This window comes from Acartia tonsa, chromosome 5, assembly GCF_053477335.1.
Source record: "Acartia tonsa isolate MP-2025a chromosome 5, ASM5347733v1, whole genome shotgun sequence".
NCBI classification, from domain to species: Eukaryota; Metazoa; Arthropoda; class Copepoda; order Calanoida; family Acartiidae; genus Acartia; species Acartia tonsa.
Window position 1 is genome coordinate 30965280 of NC_137264.1, and position 19083 is coordinate 30984362.

The 19083-nt window shown below is 31.3% G+C and overlaps 2 protein-coding genes across 2 annotated transcripts in view; both read left to right on the forward strand.

Moving 5' to 3' along the window:
* The first annotated feature begins 254 nt into the window (after nt 1-254).
* On the forward strand, nt 255-8742 carry LOC145320102 (uncharacterized). Its single transcript, XM_080162543.1, has 6 exons — nt 255-268; nt 685-727; nt 1199-1281; nt 2923-2988; nt 4584-4635; nt 8695-8742. The coding sequence occupies exons 1-6, from the start codon at nt 255-257 to the stop codon at nt 8740-8742; spliced, it is 306 nt and encodes a 101-aa protein (XP_080018669.1).
* Nucleotides 8743-10204: 1462 nt separating this feature from the next.
* Nucleotides 10205-19083, forward strand: part of LOC145319267 (alpha-(1,3)-fucosyltransferase C-like) — a 40293-nt gene continuing 31414 nt past the window's right edge. The window contains exons 1-5 of the mRNA XM_080161286.1: nt 10205-10515; nt 14024-14060; nt 14815-14869; nt 15910-16092; nt 16632-16700. Of these exons, the coding sequence (XP_080017412.1) occupies nt 10456-10515; nt 14024-14060; nt 14815-14869; nt 15910-16092; nt 16632-16700 (404 nt within the window). The 5' untranslated portion in view covers nt 10205-10455. The remainder of the gene's footprint in view (nt 10516-14023; nt 14061-14814; nt 14870-15909; nt 16093-16631; nt 16701-19083) is intronic.

A 19083-nucleotide genomic window follows, 5' to 3' on the forward strand; every position in this document is an offset into this window, starting at 1 on the left:
TAAAAATCGATAGGACAATTCTAACATGTCTAAATTAACGAAAAAGCTATCTGTTCCACGAAAAAGGCTAACCGTTACGGACGACTTATAGACGGGACGGACCTACCCTAAATATAGAAAAACTTCGCTTTAATATTTTTATTTTAGTTGGAGGGAATGGAAGGATGATTTGAATGAAGAAAGAGAACATCATCAGGAAATTTTATCATCATTATCACATATTCAGTAAATGTAATGTTTAAACAATAATTAAAATGATTTGCAAAGGGTTTCAAGGGATATGACAAAGATAAGTTAACTTTATTTACTGTACATTACAAATAATGTTAAACATAATTACTACTATTTAAAAATTATTGGTTGAAAAGTTCAGATACTAGTGCATTATTTGCCAAGTGTACCACTTTTTTGCACTACCTCTCCGATTTTGTTAATACTCTATATTTTGGTCCGTTGGGTGAATCAAGGATGCTGGATGGCCAAAAAAAGTTTCAGAGTCCCTGGATTTTGATTATTTTTTCATCAATCTTTCATCCAACCTATACATTTTATACACTAAAATTATCGTTTATTCGTGTAAAAAGCGCACATAATGCTATTTTAGCCAAAAACTCTAGTTTTACAGGGTGTCCAACAAAAAGTGTAATTTGGAAATCTAGTGTAATACCCAAAGTACCTGTCTAGGATTGAAGCCAAAAAATCGGACAGGTATTTTGGGTATAAATTTGTAAGCCAACTTTCTAAAGAAAGTATAACAAAAAACTTTGGGTAATGTCTAATTTCCAGATGCGTTCATTATGATAATAGAATAGTTATTTATCGCATAGTATTTTAGACAGCTTTCCGCAGATACTAAAAGAAAATATTAAAAACCAATTTGTTATCCCGGGCCGTTGGTCCTTAATTTTATTATCTTTATTTATTTTCCGTGGAAAGCTGTCTATAATACGATGTTATAAATGATTTTTCGGTATGGGTGAGAACCGATTCTAATCAATCAGATATTAATTGGTTTCGAAGCTATACTGCAAAATATTTTCTTTTTGTCAAAATAATTGAAAAACGTGACATGACAATGGGATTAATAAAACATTAGGAAAATTATACTACTCTATTCTACTAAAACAAATAAACAAAATATAACCTTTCATTCGATAACAATTGCAATGATCCAAAATAATGTTAAAATTAATAACAGTGTGCGTCCGAGTGTGATTTCACAACAGATTTAGCTTCGCTCGAGTCTGCTCAAGCTGTTCTTGTTAAATTAGATGATCTTAAGTAAGTTTGTTTTATTAATATAAAATTTCAAACACAAGAGTATAGGATTCTTGCAGGGATCTAAAGGGATAAGACAATGGTCGATATATTAATGTAAATTCCCAATGATATTAGACAAAATTACCTCTTCTGTAAATTAAGATTAATAGTTTAAACTTTTAACACTTGTTAATGAACCAACAAATCAAAATTCACGAAAAGTCCGCAAAGTTATTAAGAAAACGTTATTATAAAACTTTGTGGACTATGTAGTGTAATAAACAGGCCATTGTCACCTCTCTCCTGAAATTCTTGTCTCCCTGTACAAAGATTGGTTAAACGAGGCTTTTCTAAAATTTGGAAGTTCCGAAGGTTCGTTTTGATAAAATTAAACGTTATTTAAAGTATATTAGAATCCACCTTTGTATTTAAAACTTTGTAGTTCGTTGAGCTTGGCTTTTATGAACGTTTTCATTCTTGGATTTCTTTATTTATGCGACAATTTTTTAAAAATCAGTACTGCCGCTTACGAGATCTTATTGGACATACATATGTACAGACAGAGATCTTCTTGCTTTGGGAAATAGGAATGAAGAAAGATAGACATACAATAAATATCTGTCTAAAATATGGAACCAGACAAGGTTTTCCTTCAAAGTGCCTTGGAAAGCACAGTGTCCCCCCCCCCCCCAATATTAAAAATAAATTAAAGGTAAGAGGGTAGTGAGGGGGGGGGTGTTAAATATTCGTTTGTTGTCAGGTTAGGGAATATTCCAGGTATAGCAAATAGGCCCCGTAAGGTTAGGACCCCCCGTATGGATCAAACATATAGGACTACTACCCTCCCCCCCCTCACCTCAATTTTTTTCAAAATGAAGGGGTAGGGTTCATTGCTTAATAGAGACAAAGAGAGAAAGTGCCAACCAGACAAACAAAGGATTGGCAAAAAATGCATTCTGACCCCAAAATTGGAAAAAAAAAGAAACCTAAATTTTATTTCAATTATCTTATTGGTGAAAATCTAAAGATTTAATTGTTAAACAAGGATGACAACAATAATATCAGCTAGGCCTTGATATTATCAAATCAATTATCTGTCTGTCAGTTCATTGGTCCGTTAAGATCTCGCTGAACCGATTAGGATCTGCCTTTCATGGAATACATCTCCTAGTTTGGAAAGTAATTGTTCTGAAAAAATTGCCAACAACTCTCAATCTAACACCCCACCCCACAAAAAAAATATGCTGTTCATGATATGAAACTCCAATAAACTACACTTTTAGTCTAGTCTCTATAAAAGAGAACAGTTAATTATTAGTCTAATGAAATAGCAGTCCACTCAATCAGCAGCTAACCACACTCTGTTAAAACTGTTGAAAAATCTATAATGGGACAACAAAAAAAAGATTAATCAAGGTAAATAAGATCAGTCGCTTTGCTAATATTACGAAATTTCTGTACCTATAAATATTTTAAAAGTTAGTGTATTAAAATATTTGTGACAGCGAACTTGTTCAAAAATAAGCTTTTTCATTGTCTTATGTAAAGCAAAAAAACCTTTATCTCTCCAATCGTAGGCCCCTTCATAATTTTCAAAATCAGTTTCCTGGGAGATTTTTCTACTAGATGTTATCTGAAGTTTGAAGATTTTATTGTTAATAGAAATGGCATACCTCCTGAACTGGCAAATAAGAAAGTTGGACTCTATCATGCCAAGCCTCAAGTAGGGTAAGTAAAATTTTATTCAATTATTTTAGCTGGGCTCGGCAGCTGGGTTGCGGCGGCTGATCGTCCATAAAATACAAATAATATTAAAACTAAACCTCAATACAGGTTTAACCTAAGTTTTAACGGCTGATAACATAAGAAGGAAAAGCGACAGTGGCTTTCCAATTAAAACGCGACTGAACGCTGCCAATCCTGTTTTCAGTTTTTATTTTATCTAGATTTTTTTATTTGGCTCCTAACGGTCTGGGACCGGGTGCGTTTAGCGATAAATGACCCGACTGTTAAGAGTTAAAGTATTTTGAATAGTTTTAAGGAAATACATCCTACTGTTTTTCTAATTGAATCCACTCTTTAACTTTTCTTGCTCGTCTTTCAGTCTGTAACGAAATAGGAGAAATTAAGTCTGCTCGTTTGCAATCTAGGATGGACAACTGAATGTAATGTAATTTTTTTATATATAATGTCGCGGTTTTGTTACTGTCGCGGTTTTGTTATGGGGCGGTTTTGTAACTGTCGTGGTTTTGTTATGGGGCGGTTTTGTAACTGTCGCGGTTTTGTTTGTCGCGGTTTTGTATCCACTCCAATACAGGATAATGTTAAAGGACATACTTGCGTAAAGGACTTAATTATAGAGATGCTTCTCTTATAACATTTTACTTTGTTATAGGCATATAATAGGTATGAGAAGGGTTGTTTTATGATAGGAGTAAAGTATAGGTAATATAAAAGATATAGATAATATATATCAGGGATACAAAGGGATAAGACAATGACCGATTAATTGATGGACATCCCCAATGATGATATATAAAATTACCCCTGCTGAATTAGAATTATAATTAGGGGTTAAAACTTTTGAACTGTAAATTAAATGAACAAACCATTCAAAATTTAATGAAGTCCTCAAAGTTGTTAGGCTAACAAAAAAAACTTTGAGGTCTAGTGTAATAAACAGTCCAATGTACCCTCCCTCTCTGAATTTATATACATGTAATGTAAAAAATACTATTTTTATAAATGATTGCATACCATACAAATATAAGTAAATGTATTTAACCTCAGGAGATAAACTAACATGAAATTTCTAGGAAAATTCATAGAATCAAATAATGTTTTCTTATTCAAGGCTTCTCTTTGATTTATATCTCTAAAATTCGCATTAAAATTCAGATTACTTCAAATCAATTCAATTTATTTTAAAGATTTTTGTCATTAAGCGGCAGCAAGCTGCCATGACGTGCCAAAAAGTTAGCTGTAACTATTTCAGCAGCCGCTGCCCTAAAAAATACACTGCTTTCAAGCCAGAATTGAAATGGTACGAACAAAATTAATTTTAAATTTTTTTGGGGAAATATTAGATCATGGAAAGAAAACAAAGTAGTGGGTTCCGTCAAATTTTTTGAAGTAGCTTTTCTTCTATATCTAGCCCTTGCGGGGAGCTATAGCCCTGCATTCCAATCACTAACATTTACCTTAACTAAAATAGCCTATTAAAAGCTACTGTGAAAATACGACGAAACCCGATACTTCGTTTTCTTTCCATTATCCGAAAAATTTTGTATTTGTTAGTAATAATTCTTGTTTTATTTTTGTAGGTTGGATTACAGCCATATTAATTTTGATTTCTTGGTATCCTATCTTCCCCAGGTAATCATAAGCTTCCATGGTGCCAGGGAAAGGTGTACAGCATTGGGAGAATTGACTTTCCTTCTATTTTTAAAAGCGAAGCCTTTCTACTATAATTGGTCTCTACGTCCGTAAAGAATAGCTTTTATAATTAATCTAAGCATTCTTAGATTGTCTTATCAATTCCAAATTTGATTATTCATATAAGAGTTTGGTACAATTTAGAGAGCAGAGCAACTCTATAAGTTACCAGAAAGTCCATTTGGAACAATGATTACTAGGACAACAAGTTAGAAAACCTAATGCAAGGACCTAGATATAGAGAAGCAGCGTTAATAAAAAGAAGAGCCTAGAGCATTAATTAATAGAAGAACAACATATTTTATTCATTAATGCAACATTTATTATCTATTACTGCAAATATATTATTTTTGTTTCGGTTGTTTGTTTATAACTTTTGGCCAGATTAGGTAAGGTTATATTGGGTAGGTAGATCCGCATGGTTAGGGCAACGCAGGTATAAGCCCCGCAGGGATAAGCCATTGTAAAAAAAAATAACGGGGTTCAGGGATAGAAACTTTGAGGGAAAGCACCGAATAATTACAGTTTTATAGAAAATGTGTTTAAGAATGTAATCTTAAGAATTGTTTTAGTGACAATGACACAGACAGACGGACAAACCATTTTTATAAAATAGCGTAGCCATTAAAAACGCATCAACAAGCTTAAATGCAGATATTTATTTTAAGAAAGAAACCTAACATAATTAATAATTGTGCATAGCTAAACAAGTTTTCTAATAGTTTCCTGGTAATTCTTTTGTAATCCAACTCTGCTGAATTTGTAAAGTTGGCAGATTTAAAATGTGTTTGGAAACAAATTTATTTCCGCTGAATATAAACCTGTTCCTCACGTGAAGACAAATATATTTATACCTGTTTTGTTGGCCCTGACCTTAGGCCCATTTTAATCCTGAATCTTTAAAGATTATTTACTTCACTGACTAAATGAGAAAGATTACTCCTTGTTTTCAGGGATTTTAAGGGATAAGACATTGGATGATAAATGTATGAATACCATCAACTATGCTAAACAAAATCGCCCAATCTGTATATTAATCTTATTGGTGGTAAAGTTTGGGTACTAGAATAGTTTCCCCCTTCTCCCTGTTAGTTATTTATAGAGTAACTGTGCTGATATGTAAAAATCTACAATTATGCAAAAAAACTGTGATTTGAACCTACAATTTGATGTACATAAGGATTGCATTTTTATCTGAATGTAAAAAAAGTTTTATAAGCTGTTGAAAAAACAAGAAAAATAATGATAATGAATAGCGCAGCAATTTTTCAATAGAAGATTATAGCAGTAATCAATAACACAGGAAAAGTAAAAATAAATTTGGATTTATAACAATTTAAATCTTTATTTCTTCAGGGTTTTTTTGAGCTTTTTGTAGTGCATATAAAAATGACGTCAAACTGGCTTACCATCGGTCAATTGTAATGTATACTGACCTGCCATTGGTAGTTTAGTCAGTGTATTGGCCATTTGTAGTTTATGACGTAATTTTTTTTATGGGCACTTAAAGAGCTTTGGTATTTTGTCTAAAAACCTTCGACCAAAAAGAAATTGATATTGATAAAATAATCAAAACTTTAAAATTTTTTTTTTTAGATTAGACAAAAAACAAGGAATTTAAAGGAAAATTAAATACAATAGTGGCTTTGCTCCGAAATAAAAGAATGAAGGAAATGTTTGTGTGCTTCTTAGAATGTTTCAAAGATAAATATTCTAAAAAAAAATTCAGTGAAAGTTACATATATCAATGATTTTAAAAATTGATATCAATGTACTAATACAAGAGGTTGTACCCCTGGCATATAGGGGCTCTGTATTCAAAGGGAGGGGAACGGGACAAAAGAGCTTAAACCATTCCGGGAACTTTATGAATATTCCCTTAAATGGAGATTTTGGAGATCTTAACGAATATACAAGAGTGTAACTGGGAAATTCTTAGTAACTAATTGTCCCTTTAATACACTATTGTATTATTTATTAATATTACAAGCACCATACATAACAGTAAGTAGCAGTTGCATATTTTGATTTCTTTAATTATGACGAGGTCTAAAACCTTGCGGAGACCTATAACTAGCTCAATGGGCTCTCTGTAATAAACCTAACCTATCTATAAAAGAACTTTAATATTGTGGTCCATTTTTGGTTCAAGTGAAAGTACTATTTTTTCTTGATAATAATTATCGCTGTCAAAACTGAGAGTTCAGTTTTTGCATTTTCATAAGTTTAGATAATTTATTTTGTCTTACAGCATCAAGGTTGCTCAACAGCAGAATCAGTGTGCATTCACAACCGTAAATAGCTTGTTAAATTATTGTGCTGTTGTTATGTCAACAAAAGAATGTATTTAATAATGTCATTTAAGAGTTTATCATCAACCCTGACCACATTCTCGCGACCGTGGCTCAACACGTAGCGCATATGCTTGTCGTCGTGGAGATGATAGGTTCGAATCTCGGCCTGACACCCCGTCATAACCAAAGACGTAAAAGACGCAACTCATTACTATGTATAGTTAGGACTTCTCAGAGAAAGGTCATGCAATCAAAGAGTTGGTTGTCTGATGGGTATTACTTAACCTAATACTCTGGTTGTTTGGACGGAAAAAGAGATATTTGGCTCCCTCTAGTTATCCTGGGTTGTTGGACCAGACGTTAGAGTGTCATGGATGGGCATCAGCCTCGCCCATAATGAGGTAATTGATAGGTAACCATGAACACTTTAATATTATGCAATATAGTCAAAATATCCTCCAAACAATCTTGTTTGCTATTTATCATTTTGTGTATGATAGCTTGCAGAAGTGATAAAACACCTACACAGCACATGCTTTTTTCTGATACTAACGTGGTGAACTTTTATTATTTCTATTTTGATTTAAAAACTTTAATTAGATTTATACTGCAATTTTAACAAGAAAGGTTATATTTATGAAATCGCAAACCCAAATTAAAATAATATGCTTCATTTAAATTTAACCCCACCGCCCCCACAGAATTTCCGCGATGACATGTTTTGTAGTACCCTCCCTTAAATAGCTATAAAACTTTCCAGGACAAATGAGAAGCTACACTGTAAAGGAGAACCATATCGGTTCAGTGGTTAGCGAGATCCTTAGGAACACACAGACAAACAGACATAGATCCTGTTACTTTATTATAAGGATAATATACATATTTATGAAGTTTATCCCAACTTTGAGGCGAAGCTCTCAATGCTAAGTGCGAAGCCAATTGTGTTTTATAAGAATTCTTTGGTGAAAACTAATTATGATATATTTTGTGGTTTGTATCTTGACCTAGATTTTGTAAAAATGCATCATAACCCTTTCTTCATGATTAACAAAAAAAACTAGCCATTTTCGATATGATGTTGTATTTTAAATACATTATTATTATAAAACAAACAAACGAACATTTGGTTGAAATATCCGATGAACTAAATATTCCCAACTTGCAACCAAAAAAAAAACTTATCTAATTTAAACCTAAACACGAAATATGTAATTCTGCAATAGTTGATCTAGGGGCTGTGTTACTGTGTATTTGAATGAGTTGGGAGGAGAGGAAATAGTATAAAAACCAACTCAATACTTATATCTAAAACAATATTGCTTAAAACCATCCTGGGACCTATGTGAATATTCCCTAAACAGGAGAACTCAATCGGTCCGGTAGTTATTAAAATCGTAGATACGGAAAGTTTGTGACGTCATAAAAGTACGTCTAAAAGGGACAGATGACAGGAGAAGTGGAAAAGGAAACCGCTAAAAAAGAGATGGATTTAGACGTATTTTTATGACGTTACACATGACACTTTCCTTATCTCCATTAAAATCTTACTATTTTATGAAGAGCGTTTGTTATTGTTGTAACCTACAGATATTTTGATCTTGTTACATACAGAGGAAACTTAGAGACACTACGTTTCTAAAATCACGAGACGAAAAAGATAATAAAAATATTTTTCTTTATTTCTATAATGTTTTTGTTATTTTAGGCTGATGTGAATTTATTCAGTTATAATATCAAGGAAATTATATCATAACATAATAATATTTATCAAACTTTTAATAGCGGAGCTACCTTGTAGTAATTCGTGTATGTCTGTACGCCTGCACTTTACACTTGGAGGTAGGTAAAGGTGGATCATAGGGCCCCTTCTCCCCAATCTTTGTAACGCTTTATAGCGTCATACATTTTCTGATCATTAAAATATTCTTCCAATAATATATTTGTTGGAGAAGGGAGGGAGATCATATTAGACTGGAAATCTGGTACCCAAAGATTTATGGATACAATTTCTCAATAGCTTGCTTAAAAGCTTTGGGTACTTTTAGAAATTCCTGATTGGTTGTTTAAAATAAGTAGTGTCAAAAAATTTAAAAATGAAACTGCAGAAGGTGTAATTTTGTTAATCATCATTGTTAATGTACATTAAGTTATCAACAATTGTCTCTGACTTGTTTCTTTTAAGTGCTCGTTACCATAAATACTAATGTTCTTGTTTAATTTAAAGAAACTTAGGATTATATCTAAAGATGAATTGTTATTGCATATTGTGATATGTGACATAAACTTGATCTAGTTCTAAAATTTCATATTTGTGAATTGGAAAATATTATAAAGAGAAGGAAAAATATCTATCCAGTATGGCTTTAAAACCGATTAATATCCACTGGATTAAAACCTGTTCTCAGCCATACTAAATAATAACGTATAGCATCGTATTACAGAAACTTCTACGAATATTAAGATGGCAATCATAAAATTGATACCAGTTTTATTATCCCAGGCCTTCGGCCCATCGGGGCTAACATAACTGGTTTTAATCTTATAATCTTTTTTATATCCGCGGAAAGCTGTCTATAATACTATTCGATATATAACTATTCTTTCATTTTTATATCTCTGTATGAATATAACAAAATCTAGGAACAATCCGACCATATTATTGGGTAAACAGTGTACACATTTTGATCAACATATAGTAAAACAGCTATTGAATTTCTTAGTATAAAGCTAGCTTTTGGCAAAAAATTTCGAAAAATTTCGTCGCTTGTAATTTTGAAATATATCATATATGATATGCGCCTTTGTAACTAGATCTTCCTTATTTAGTTGGATGGATTTTTGTGCCTGACAACCCATCTAGAATATTAAATCTGTTGTATTTTAAATAATATGTTGTTATGATTTAAAACAGAGCTTGGAGAATCCTGATGAACAAGTAAAGGACAAATCAAAGTTTCAGGAAAAGTCATTTAAAAGCAGTAAGATATTTCATACGACAAATGTTAATATATATTTTGTCCTTTTTAAGTTTAAGTTTTTCTATAAGTCGGGTCTGAACGTTTTTTTTTGTAAATTTGTGCGTCAAAATATCTCATCGATTTCAAATTTAGGTATGATATAATAGAAAGCATAGCAACTCTATAATCGTTACCAGAAAGTCCATTTAAACTTTTTTTGACAACAATAATTTGTATGATATAATTATCCTATTCATCTGATTTTTGAAACAATGATTCCTGGGACAGCAAGATACAATATCTCTATAATAAGTTTCTTTGCAACAAGTTTATATAGAATAAGGTTTATACATTTAAATTAATATTAAGTGTACACATTTGTTCATGTTCGTTTTTTCTACTGTTTGATTCAGAGCTTTGCTTTCATAGATGTTGTCATCCTTGTTTATCTACGCTGTAGTTAGCTTGATAATGTACCTTTATCAAGCGTTTTAAAATTGACTTTTGAAATGAAGAAAATATTTGACAATCTGATTGATACTGCTTCAGAACAAGGAGATAAAATTCAGGTAGTTTTTCTATATCAGGTAGTTGTAACCCTCGAATTGATATGGTTCTTCTTTATAATGTAGCTTCTTGTAGGTCTAGTAAAGGTTTATATATATTTTGGGGGAGGATACCACCACAACTCTCTCGAGAGAAATCTCCCTAGAAAAAATAACCCCCCAACAATTTTTCAGTTTATTTTTAAATGTTAAAATTGAAAATGGTCTGGGGTCAACAAACGTCTCCTCCTTCTCTTAGAGAGTTCAAGTGGTGTAGCCGCTAGTCCTATTATTTAAAGTAATAAGGATTTTTTTGTCTGTAGCGAAGGATCTAGCTAACCGCTGAACCTTCTCCTTTACAATGAAGCTTCTTATAGGTCCAGGAAAGGTTCATAACTATTTTGAGGAGGGAATCGCTACCCTTCCCAGAGATATCATAGAAAAAAATCCCTCCCCCAAAGTTCGTTTTTAAATATACCTTTCTAAACTGAAAGGAAATGGGGGGTAGGTCGACTTCTCCCCCCCCCCCATTAACATTAAGGGCCCCTATAGGCTTCAATGGCCGTAGTGCATTTATAAATTACAAGTTTTTCATTTGTTCATTTTGAGCAAATGTTTGTTTTAGATGAAAATAATGTTAATTTACGCATCTTTTAATTCTGTCTTATTCTTAGAAAGTTTTTATGTGTTTTAATTTTCTTAATTCATCACAAAATAGTACTTTATACAGCTAAATGAATTGTTCAAGTGTTTTGCTAAAGTCAAACCTACGTTAATTCATTGTTTTTCTGTCAGAAATAAAAAAATATTTTTGAATCATTGATTGATAATAGTTTTTATCACATTATATTATAGACAGCTTTTCGCATATATTAGAATAAAAAATTGTAAGATTAAAACCAGTTTTGTTAGCCACGAGGGGCCGAAGGCCCAATCTGACATAAATTTGATGTTTTTATTTGTATTAATATTCGTGGAAAATTGTCTGTAATACGATGCTATACAGGATTTTTTAGTATAATTGAGAACCGGGTCTAATCCAGCGGATATTAATCGGTTTTGAAGCCTTACTGAAAACAATTTTTGTCATTGTATAAGAAAAATATAAAATTTTTAGTAATTAATTACATTTGTATACAGAGGATGCTTCAGGAAAATTTACTGCAAATTTTTAAAAAAAGATTTCTTGTCTTTGAATTAAAGCAAAGATGACTCATGCAAAGTATCATAACAAAAATCATAATCAGTGCCATACGAGATGGTTAAATTACCCCCCCCCCCCCAATTGAATATAAAATTTACTCATAACATCCTGAATAGGAAACACTAGGTACACTATGTGTACTTGAATAATAATAATAATGATAAAATCTACCAAGTTTAAAATATACAAAGCAAAGTTTGCTAAGTATTAAAAATAGGGTGGGGCCAGATATACGACAATATAATATTATTCAACAAAAAATCCCTGTTAACTAACATTAACAAACATTATTTATAAGAAATCAGCCGGACATCCAGTATTCAAATATGTATTCGGCCCAACCCTAATTAAATATAATAATATCTGTGTCAGGTTTATTAAGAAATTTCTTAACATATTTTAAAATATGCTGAAAAAAACAGTTTTCGTTATTATACTAAATTCAGAATTAAGATTAATATTTAAATCTACGGTTAGATAAAAAAATAAACGTTGATTTAACCCCTTCTTAAATTTTGAAAAATTTTCTTAGGTCTAATTGTTTTTCTTTCGTGTGCTTCTCTTATTAAAATACTATTTGAACTTTAAGGAAGAGCATATGAATAGCCTTAAACCATCCCAAGACTTGAATCCGAAATAAAAATAGCCTAAAACCAACAAAAGACCTATAACAGAGTATCCAATAGGTTCAGTAGTTGGTGAGATCTTGAGCTTCAGACAATAATTCTTACTACTTTATATATCAGGATTGTCATTCAAGTTTTCTCTTTATAATACTGATTAAAAAGAAAAGAAAATTTGAATTGGACGTTATATCCTCTTATTGTTTTAGTTTTAGATCAATCAAATCTTAAGCCGAAATCATATTTTCAATATTCTATTAAGATATCTTAGAACTCTGCACGTTTCAACAATTTATACCTGTTTAATTATGTTGTTCTGGTGGCGAAGCCTCTCTTTTATTTAACAAATGTCCGTCTGTCTGTCTTTCGTTGCTATAAGTCTTTATATTTGTCGGTTAATAGGCAATGCTATAGATGGTAAATAAAAATGGTGCAAGTTACTCAAGTGCTGTTAACCCTAACAGGTGGGGGGGGGGGGAGGGGCTCTTAGAGCCCCCCCTCTCGTTTTTTCAATGTCATTTTTTTGTAGGTAAGATAGAGAGCTGTGACTTCATGACTTTTTAAGTTTAGTAATTATACGTCGGCAAGAGTTGATTTTATAAGGATATCTGGTCTGTGTCGGTCGTGGTGTCCGGACAAAGTCGGTTAGGTGGCACCAAAATTAGAAAAAAATTCTAAATAAATCTTAATTTCTATATTATGACTTTTGTGTATAAGGTAGAGACATAAAAATGTTGCAAGTTACCCAAGTGTTGTTAAAGATATATTAGATTATTTCAATACTAGAGGTGGCGTTCTAAAATTATTCCGCTATTAGCTAGATTGAATATTAATCTTTTTCTTCCATTGTCCTATCCCTGTTTAAAGTATTAAAGTATTTCCTCTTTCTTTAAAATATTTTAGGATCCTGATATTTTTTATTTCAAATTATCGTCCCGAAAGGGTTAAATTGTTTAGTTAACTGTTAAATTTTAGTTCAATATCTGACCACATTACGCATGTATAGCTAGTATCAAATTATTTTAAAACTAAGTTTTCTTATATTTACTATATTATGAATTTAAATTTTCTGTTTTATAAATATAAATTTAATACTTCAATATAATTCAAATAGCAACATGAAATAAAAAAAAGAATTTATTCTTCAAGCAGTAAAATAATGGGTCATATCGTTCTGGTCAATGGGAGTTTATTATGGATTATTGGAGCACTATGAGTTTTAAACATTTATTCCTTGGAAAACTTGAGCTCATATATAGACATTTATTTCCTATACAGATCTGACATGGATCTTGAAGCAATAAAGCAGGCTGTTTTGTAAATGTTAAAAATTGAAAGAATCTATTAAATAAAAGTTATCGCAAATATTACTTAGTAAATAATGAATTCTTTGATCAAATCGCATCTACTCTATGACTCACTCTGGCTGTCTGTCTATCAACAAGAGTATAAAAGGGGGATGAATATATTTCTTGGCTGCTATAAAAGATAAATGAATGAAAATTTTATGTGAATATTATATATTATAAATCTTTATGTTGATTATGTACTATTTTTGGTTGAGCTTATTTTTTAATGTAAAGGTTGATTATTATAAGAAAATTTGTCTGTTAGGATGATCATTAAGGCGTTCGTCCATTTTCTCCTAGCTTAATAAAAATAGTTCCTGTTCTTATGTCCCTGAATCACATTTTCAATATTTTAGGAGAAAATCGTGGATCATTTCCAAGAGAAGAGTCCAGGTAGGAAATTTGGGAATATCGGGCTCCATCTTTTAGTGTACCAGGGAAAGTCTTCTGTGGAAAAAATAACTTTGTGGCTTATTCATAGTGTGTAAGACTTGGGGAGACGAGGGGTTGCAAGAGTCAAGTAAAAAAATATAAAAGGTGAGGGTGTAATGTGGTGTACTAATCTCTAAGAAGGATTATACTATTTATATCAAGAATAATCATATCCACCTGCATGTAGATAGTTAAAAGGTTTAAAACGTGTCATTTTGAAAAGGTATTCACATATGAGGCACTCAGCTAAATAAATCAAAATATTTAAATATGTTTTAAAAACATTTTTTTCTAAAATTTTAATATAAATGAATATAAATTAATTGATGATTCTGTCATCAAATCGATGAATTTTGTTTGTTGTACGGACAAACTTACGGACAAGTCCTAACCATATAGCAGGACTTAAACTAAATGTAATTTACAACCGGAAATATATCTTTAGTCAATATTTATTTTTCTGCTTTTGATTTTTATAATTTTATCAAATATATATGAATTTACTGATTGCTAAGAACTACTTCATATCATACACCCAGATTTAAACCTATTCCATATTTTGTACACATTTCTTATATTAATAAGGATTTTGGCATTTATATTAAACCTATGTATTAATTTTATTTGTGAAATCTATGCGATGAGGAGAAAAGCCTAACAGTTATTTAAGTTGTGACAAGGATTTTATAAAAAATGCACAATTAAAATTTTTTAGGAAAACGGAAGAGAAGAGAAGTAGAATCCAAACGACGGAGGCACAGTCATATAAGGTTATTTTTATTAGTGCCAGATTTTCTATGACTATGTAGTTCCGCCCTTACGAATACGTTAGCAAAAATTAGATTTACTCTGAGAGTAAAAAAAGATAGAGGTTTGATTTTTTTAGTTCATAATTCCCCTTACTATGGGGCATGTTAATTAACTTGAAATTATTTGTAGATTGACCGCTCCTTGATTTTTAAAGAGCACAACTGCTCTATAAGTATAATTTGGGGTCTAAAAACGTAAGTCATACGTCTGTAAAACTTAAAGGTTGACAAAAAAAATTATTAATGGTGCTTTTGAATAACCAATACGAAGCATCCATATGTCTTTATAAACACCATGATTGTTTATGTGTTCTTAAGATTTAAATTGTCAACGTTTGGTTACAAAATCCGATTTGAGGCGGAGATGCCGCGTCGAACTAGGATATTTTTAAATCAATCAATCAATAGATAAATGTTTTAGCTTATTAACTCTGTTCTACTTATGATCATGATTATTGTGTTCTTTTATTGTTTATCGAAACAGACAATAGTTTTTGTTGGAAAAGGAAGCGTATCAAATTATTAGATAAGAAGTAATTAATTTTTAATGTTGTAAACTCAGAAACAATGTAATAAAAGTAATCTAGAAATACTTGTTATATCGCTTATTCTATCCTATATTATAAAGTAGTAAGTTTTTTTTTGTCTGAAGCTATAGATTTCAGAAATTACTGGTTAGCATGGGTTGTTATTTTAAGGGAAGCTTTTAAAAGTCCTGTGTTTGTTTTAAGCTATTGTCCTGAGATCCCCGCCCCTTCCTAGAGGCTAGGGACGAAGCAACTAGTTACATGCTGATCCAAATTAGTTGCACTTTTTAGTGAAGTTTTGTAAATGTTATTGAGGTGGTATTTGGCTATTTTCCTGACATGTCACTCCCTTTACCAGTAAGGCTGAATAAACTTAAATTTAAAAAAAAAGCCTGAACCAATAGGGGCTATGTTAAGCAACTCTAAAGAGAATTAAAACTTCTTATTATATTGATAAACAACTTTACTATTTAGAAGTAGCCGTTTTCTTCCAACCAAAATTTTGAGTCCTGTTGCGTCTGGAAACTATTGGAGGTCATCCAGAAATATTCGGTCAACCTCCAGACTAGCTGGTGGCCATGTCAAGAAAAAGTATCCAATTATGGATCTGGAGGATGAGGATAATGGCTGGAGGCCTGTACAGTTCAATAGAACTAGGTAATTGTTCATTGTACATGCATATGCCATGCTGTGCCAGTTGTTATTATCCCGCTGCTAATAAAACAGCGGCGGCAGTTTTCAATCCATAAAGTTTGTTAAGCATCAGCGTTTCCACAATTATTTCAGGTTGGCAAACGACTTTTTTCTTTTAAATATTGTATATAGATCTAAATAAAATGAAAAAATCTTAAAATAATAAATTCGTAGGAATAATTTTACTAAAACAATAAAATTGTAATAATAAATCATAAAAGGAAATTTCAAAATTCCTTTGTTCGTATTAAAAATATCCAATATATAGATAATAATCCCCATCCATTGATTCCCTTAACTATAAGGCACAATAATATAAGTGAAGCATCTCTATAATCAAGTCTAAAATGTAAGCATACATAGAAAACTGTATTTTTGTAATATATATTTTTTTTCACAACATTTGTTAGACTTGTAAATAATGTTCTATATTTGTTAAGAAGGAAAGACAGATATGTTAAGCTTCACTTTTGCGGATATTGTCATCCTTGTTTTTATTTCAGACGAGCATATCACTATGAGAGTAGACTTATCGCCACAATTATCAACGACTGTCAAACTCCTGGGAATAGGTAAATCTTATTTTTGTTTTATCATCATAATTTTTAATTGTATAGGGGATATAAAAATTTAACTTTCCAACGAAAAAAACTTTAGATGCCAACTACTTCAGCATTAAAGTTCAGATCCGTAATTATGATCATGTTCTCTTATAATAATTCTGGCCTAGTATGGCAGGTGTTCTATTTTAATCAATCATCTTTTCCTCAAAGCCACTTTTTAGAATTAAAAACATGGCAGTTTTTTTCTAACCCCAAACCTGCGGAAATTTTGCTTTGGTGTTCTAACCTTGTTGGGGTACCTTGTACCCAAAATAACTTAACCTAACCTGACCTAAAGTAAAATTGGAAAACAACCCCCCAACCCTCTCCCTTATTTAATCTATTTAAAAATAAGTTGGAAGGGGCATGTTCTTTTATTACAAATACAAACTTTTAAAATTTCTATCCTTAAAACTGTATTTCTTCTGCTTTGCTTGTGGTTCATCATATTATTCACATCACATTGACTACATATGCTGAGAGAGAGAGGGAGAGGGGACAATGGGCTGATTATTACACTATCCCCAAAGTTTTAAAGTAAAGTTTTCTTATTCGTTGGCTTCACAACTTTAGGGACTTTATTAAATCTTGATTGGTTTATTTAATCATATGAGTGTCCAAACGTTTCAACCATTAATTTTAATCAACAGAAGGGGTAATTTTGTGTATTATCAGTATGTACATAAATTTATCGACCAGTGTCTTATCCCTTTAGATCCCTGCTACTAATGTCATTGATCAATAAATAAAAAAATACTTTTGTATTATTTTTCCTTGTCTTTGGAAGACATTTCTTATAGCTCGTTGTTTATATTACATTAGTAAGATCTAGAAAAAGGCAGAAAATAAGGGTTAGGTAAAAATATTTCAAACTATAAATTTAATTGCTTAGTTTTAATTATCATACAAAGTACAAATTGTGTCAAAATTATGTCAAAAATGATCCATGTGACGTAATAAAAATGAGGGATTATCCATCTCATTTTTAGGGTGTTTTTTCCCACTTCTCCTTTAATCTCCCTCATATTTTTTTCGTCACATGGATCATTTTTGACACAATTTTAACACAGTTAGGGCTTTGTCTAATTATCAGCACTATTAATTTTGTTGAATATATATTTCAAATTTTATTTCTGTCATTACATTTAAAATAAAAGATATTAGAAATTGATTTTGAGCCACCCAGTTAAGAAAAGAGAAATATTACCATCAACCAAACTGGATAAAATAGTTAATACCAAATATTAGGTTCTTTACCTCAGAGTGTCTATAGAGCACTGAATCTCCTTCACCCACCTTATAATTAAGATAAATTGAAAATAGAGGGTAAGGGTAGTTTTTTCCTCTTCTCTGCGGAGCTATGTCTGCGGTGCCCTAATCCTGCGGGACTTCCCATTATCCAGTTTAACCTAACCTAACACTGACCTAAATTAATAAACAATACAAAAACTATTATTTTAAATAAACCCATAACAAGAGGGTTGGGAGGTTTACAGTACTCGAAAAGGCAATTTTAGGGAAACCGTCAAATATTATGTTTATTACTATTCATAGGACGTTTAATGCATATTAATATTGTAATACTTGTACAATGTACACTCTGTCATTGACATTACAACATAACAATAATTTTCACCACGAATGTATTAAAACACAGAGAGAGAGAGAGAAAGGACAATGTTCCCCAAAGTTTTATAAAAACGTTTTCTTATTCGTTGGCTTAACATCTTTGGTGAATTGTACTAATTTAAGATTGGTTGGTTTATTAGGTAGAATGTTTAAACGTTTCAACCACTAATTTTAATCTACAGAAGGGATAATTTTGTGTTTCGTCATTGGGGATGTACACCAATTTGTCGCCCATTGTCTTATCCCTTTAGATCCTTGCTTTATACCTATAATCTGAATTTTAAAGATCCCAAAAATGTATGTATTTACAATTAACAGAGAATAATGCCCTATGATTTTTCCAACTATTTATAAATGTTTTTTAGAAAAGAGGAAACTGCAGTAGTTATATTTAAATCATCAAAATAATAAGGAAAGGGGTGACATTTGCCAATAATTTCTATAGTTGAAGTTTATATCAAGTTTAAGATATTTCGATTAATGTTATATAAGAGTTGGTGCCACTAAACCAACGTTATGAAAATATAACTTAAGTTTTCAACCTGACCGATAAGATTTTATCATGGTACTTGAATAAGTCAACTTTAACCTTACTGAAGTACACGGTGTTTCAGAAAAAACTGCGTTTTCCGTTTTTCTGACACAACCAGAAGGAATACAGAAAAAACGATTATATGTCCTTATTCTCTGTAAAAAAGTACATCAAATTTATAACAGGTGTTTT

Coding starts and splice junctions, on each gene's coding strand:
- LOC145320102 (XM_080162543.1), top strand. Junction 728..1,198: donor GGTATTTTGGGTATAAATTT/GTAAGCCAACTT, acceptor AATTAATAACAG/TGTGCGTCCGAGTGTGATTT. Junction 1,282..2,922: donor GTTAAATTAGATGATCTTAA/GTAAGTTTGTTT, acceptor TATTGTTAATAG/AAATGGCATACCTCCTGAAC.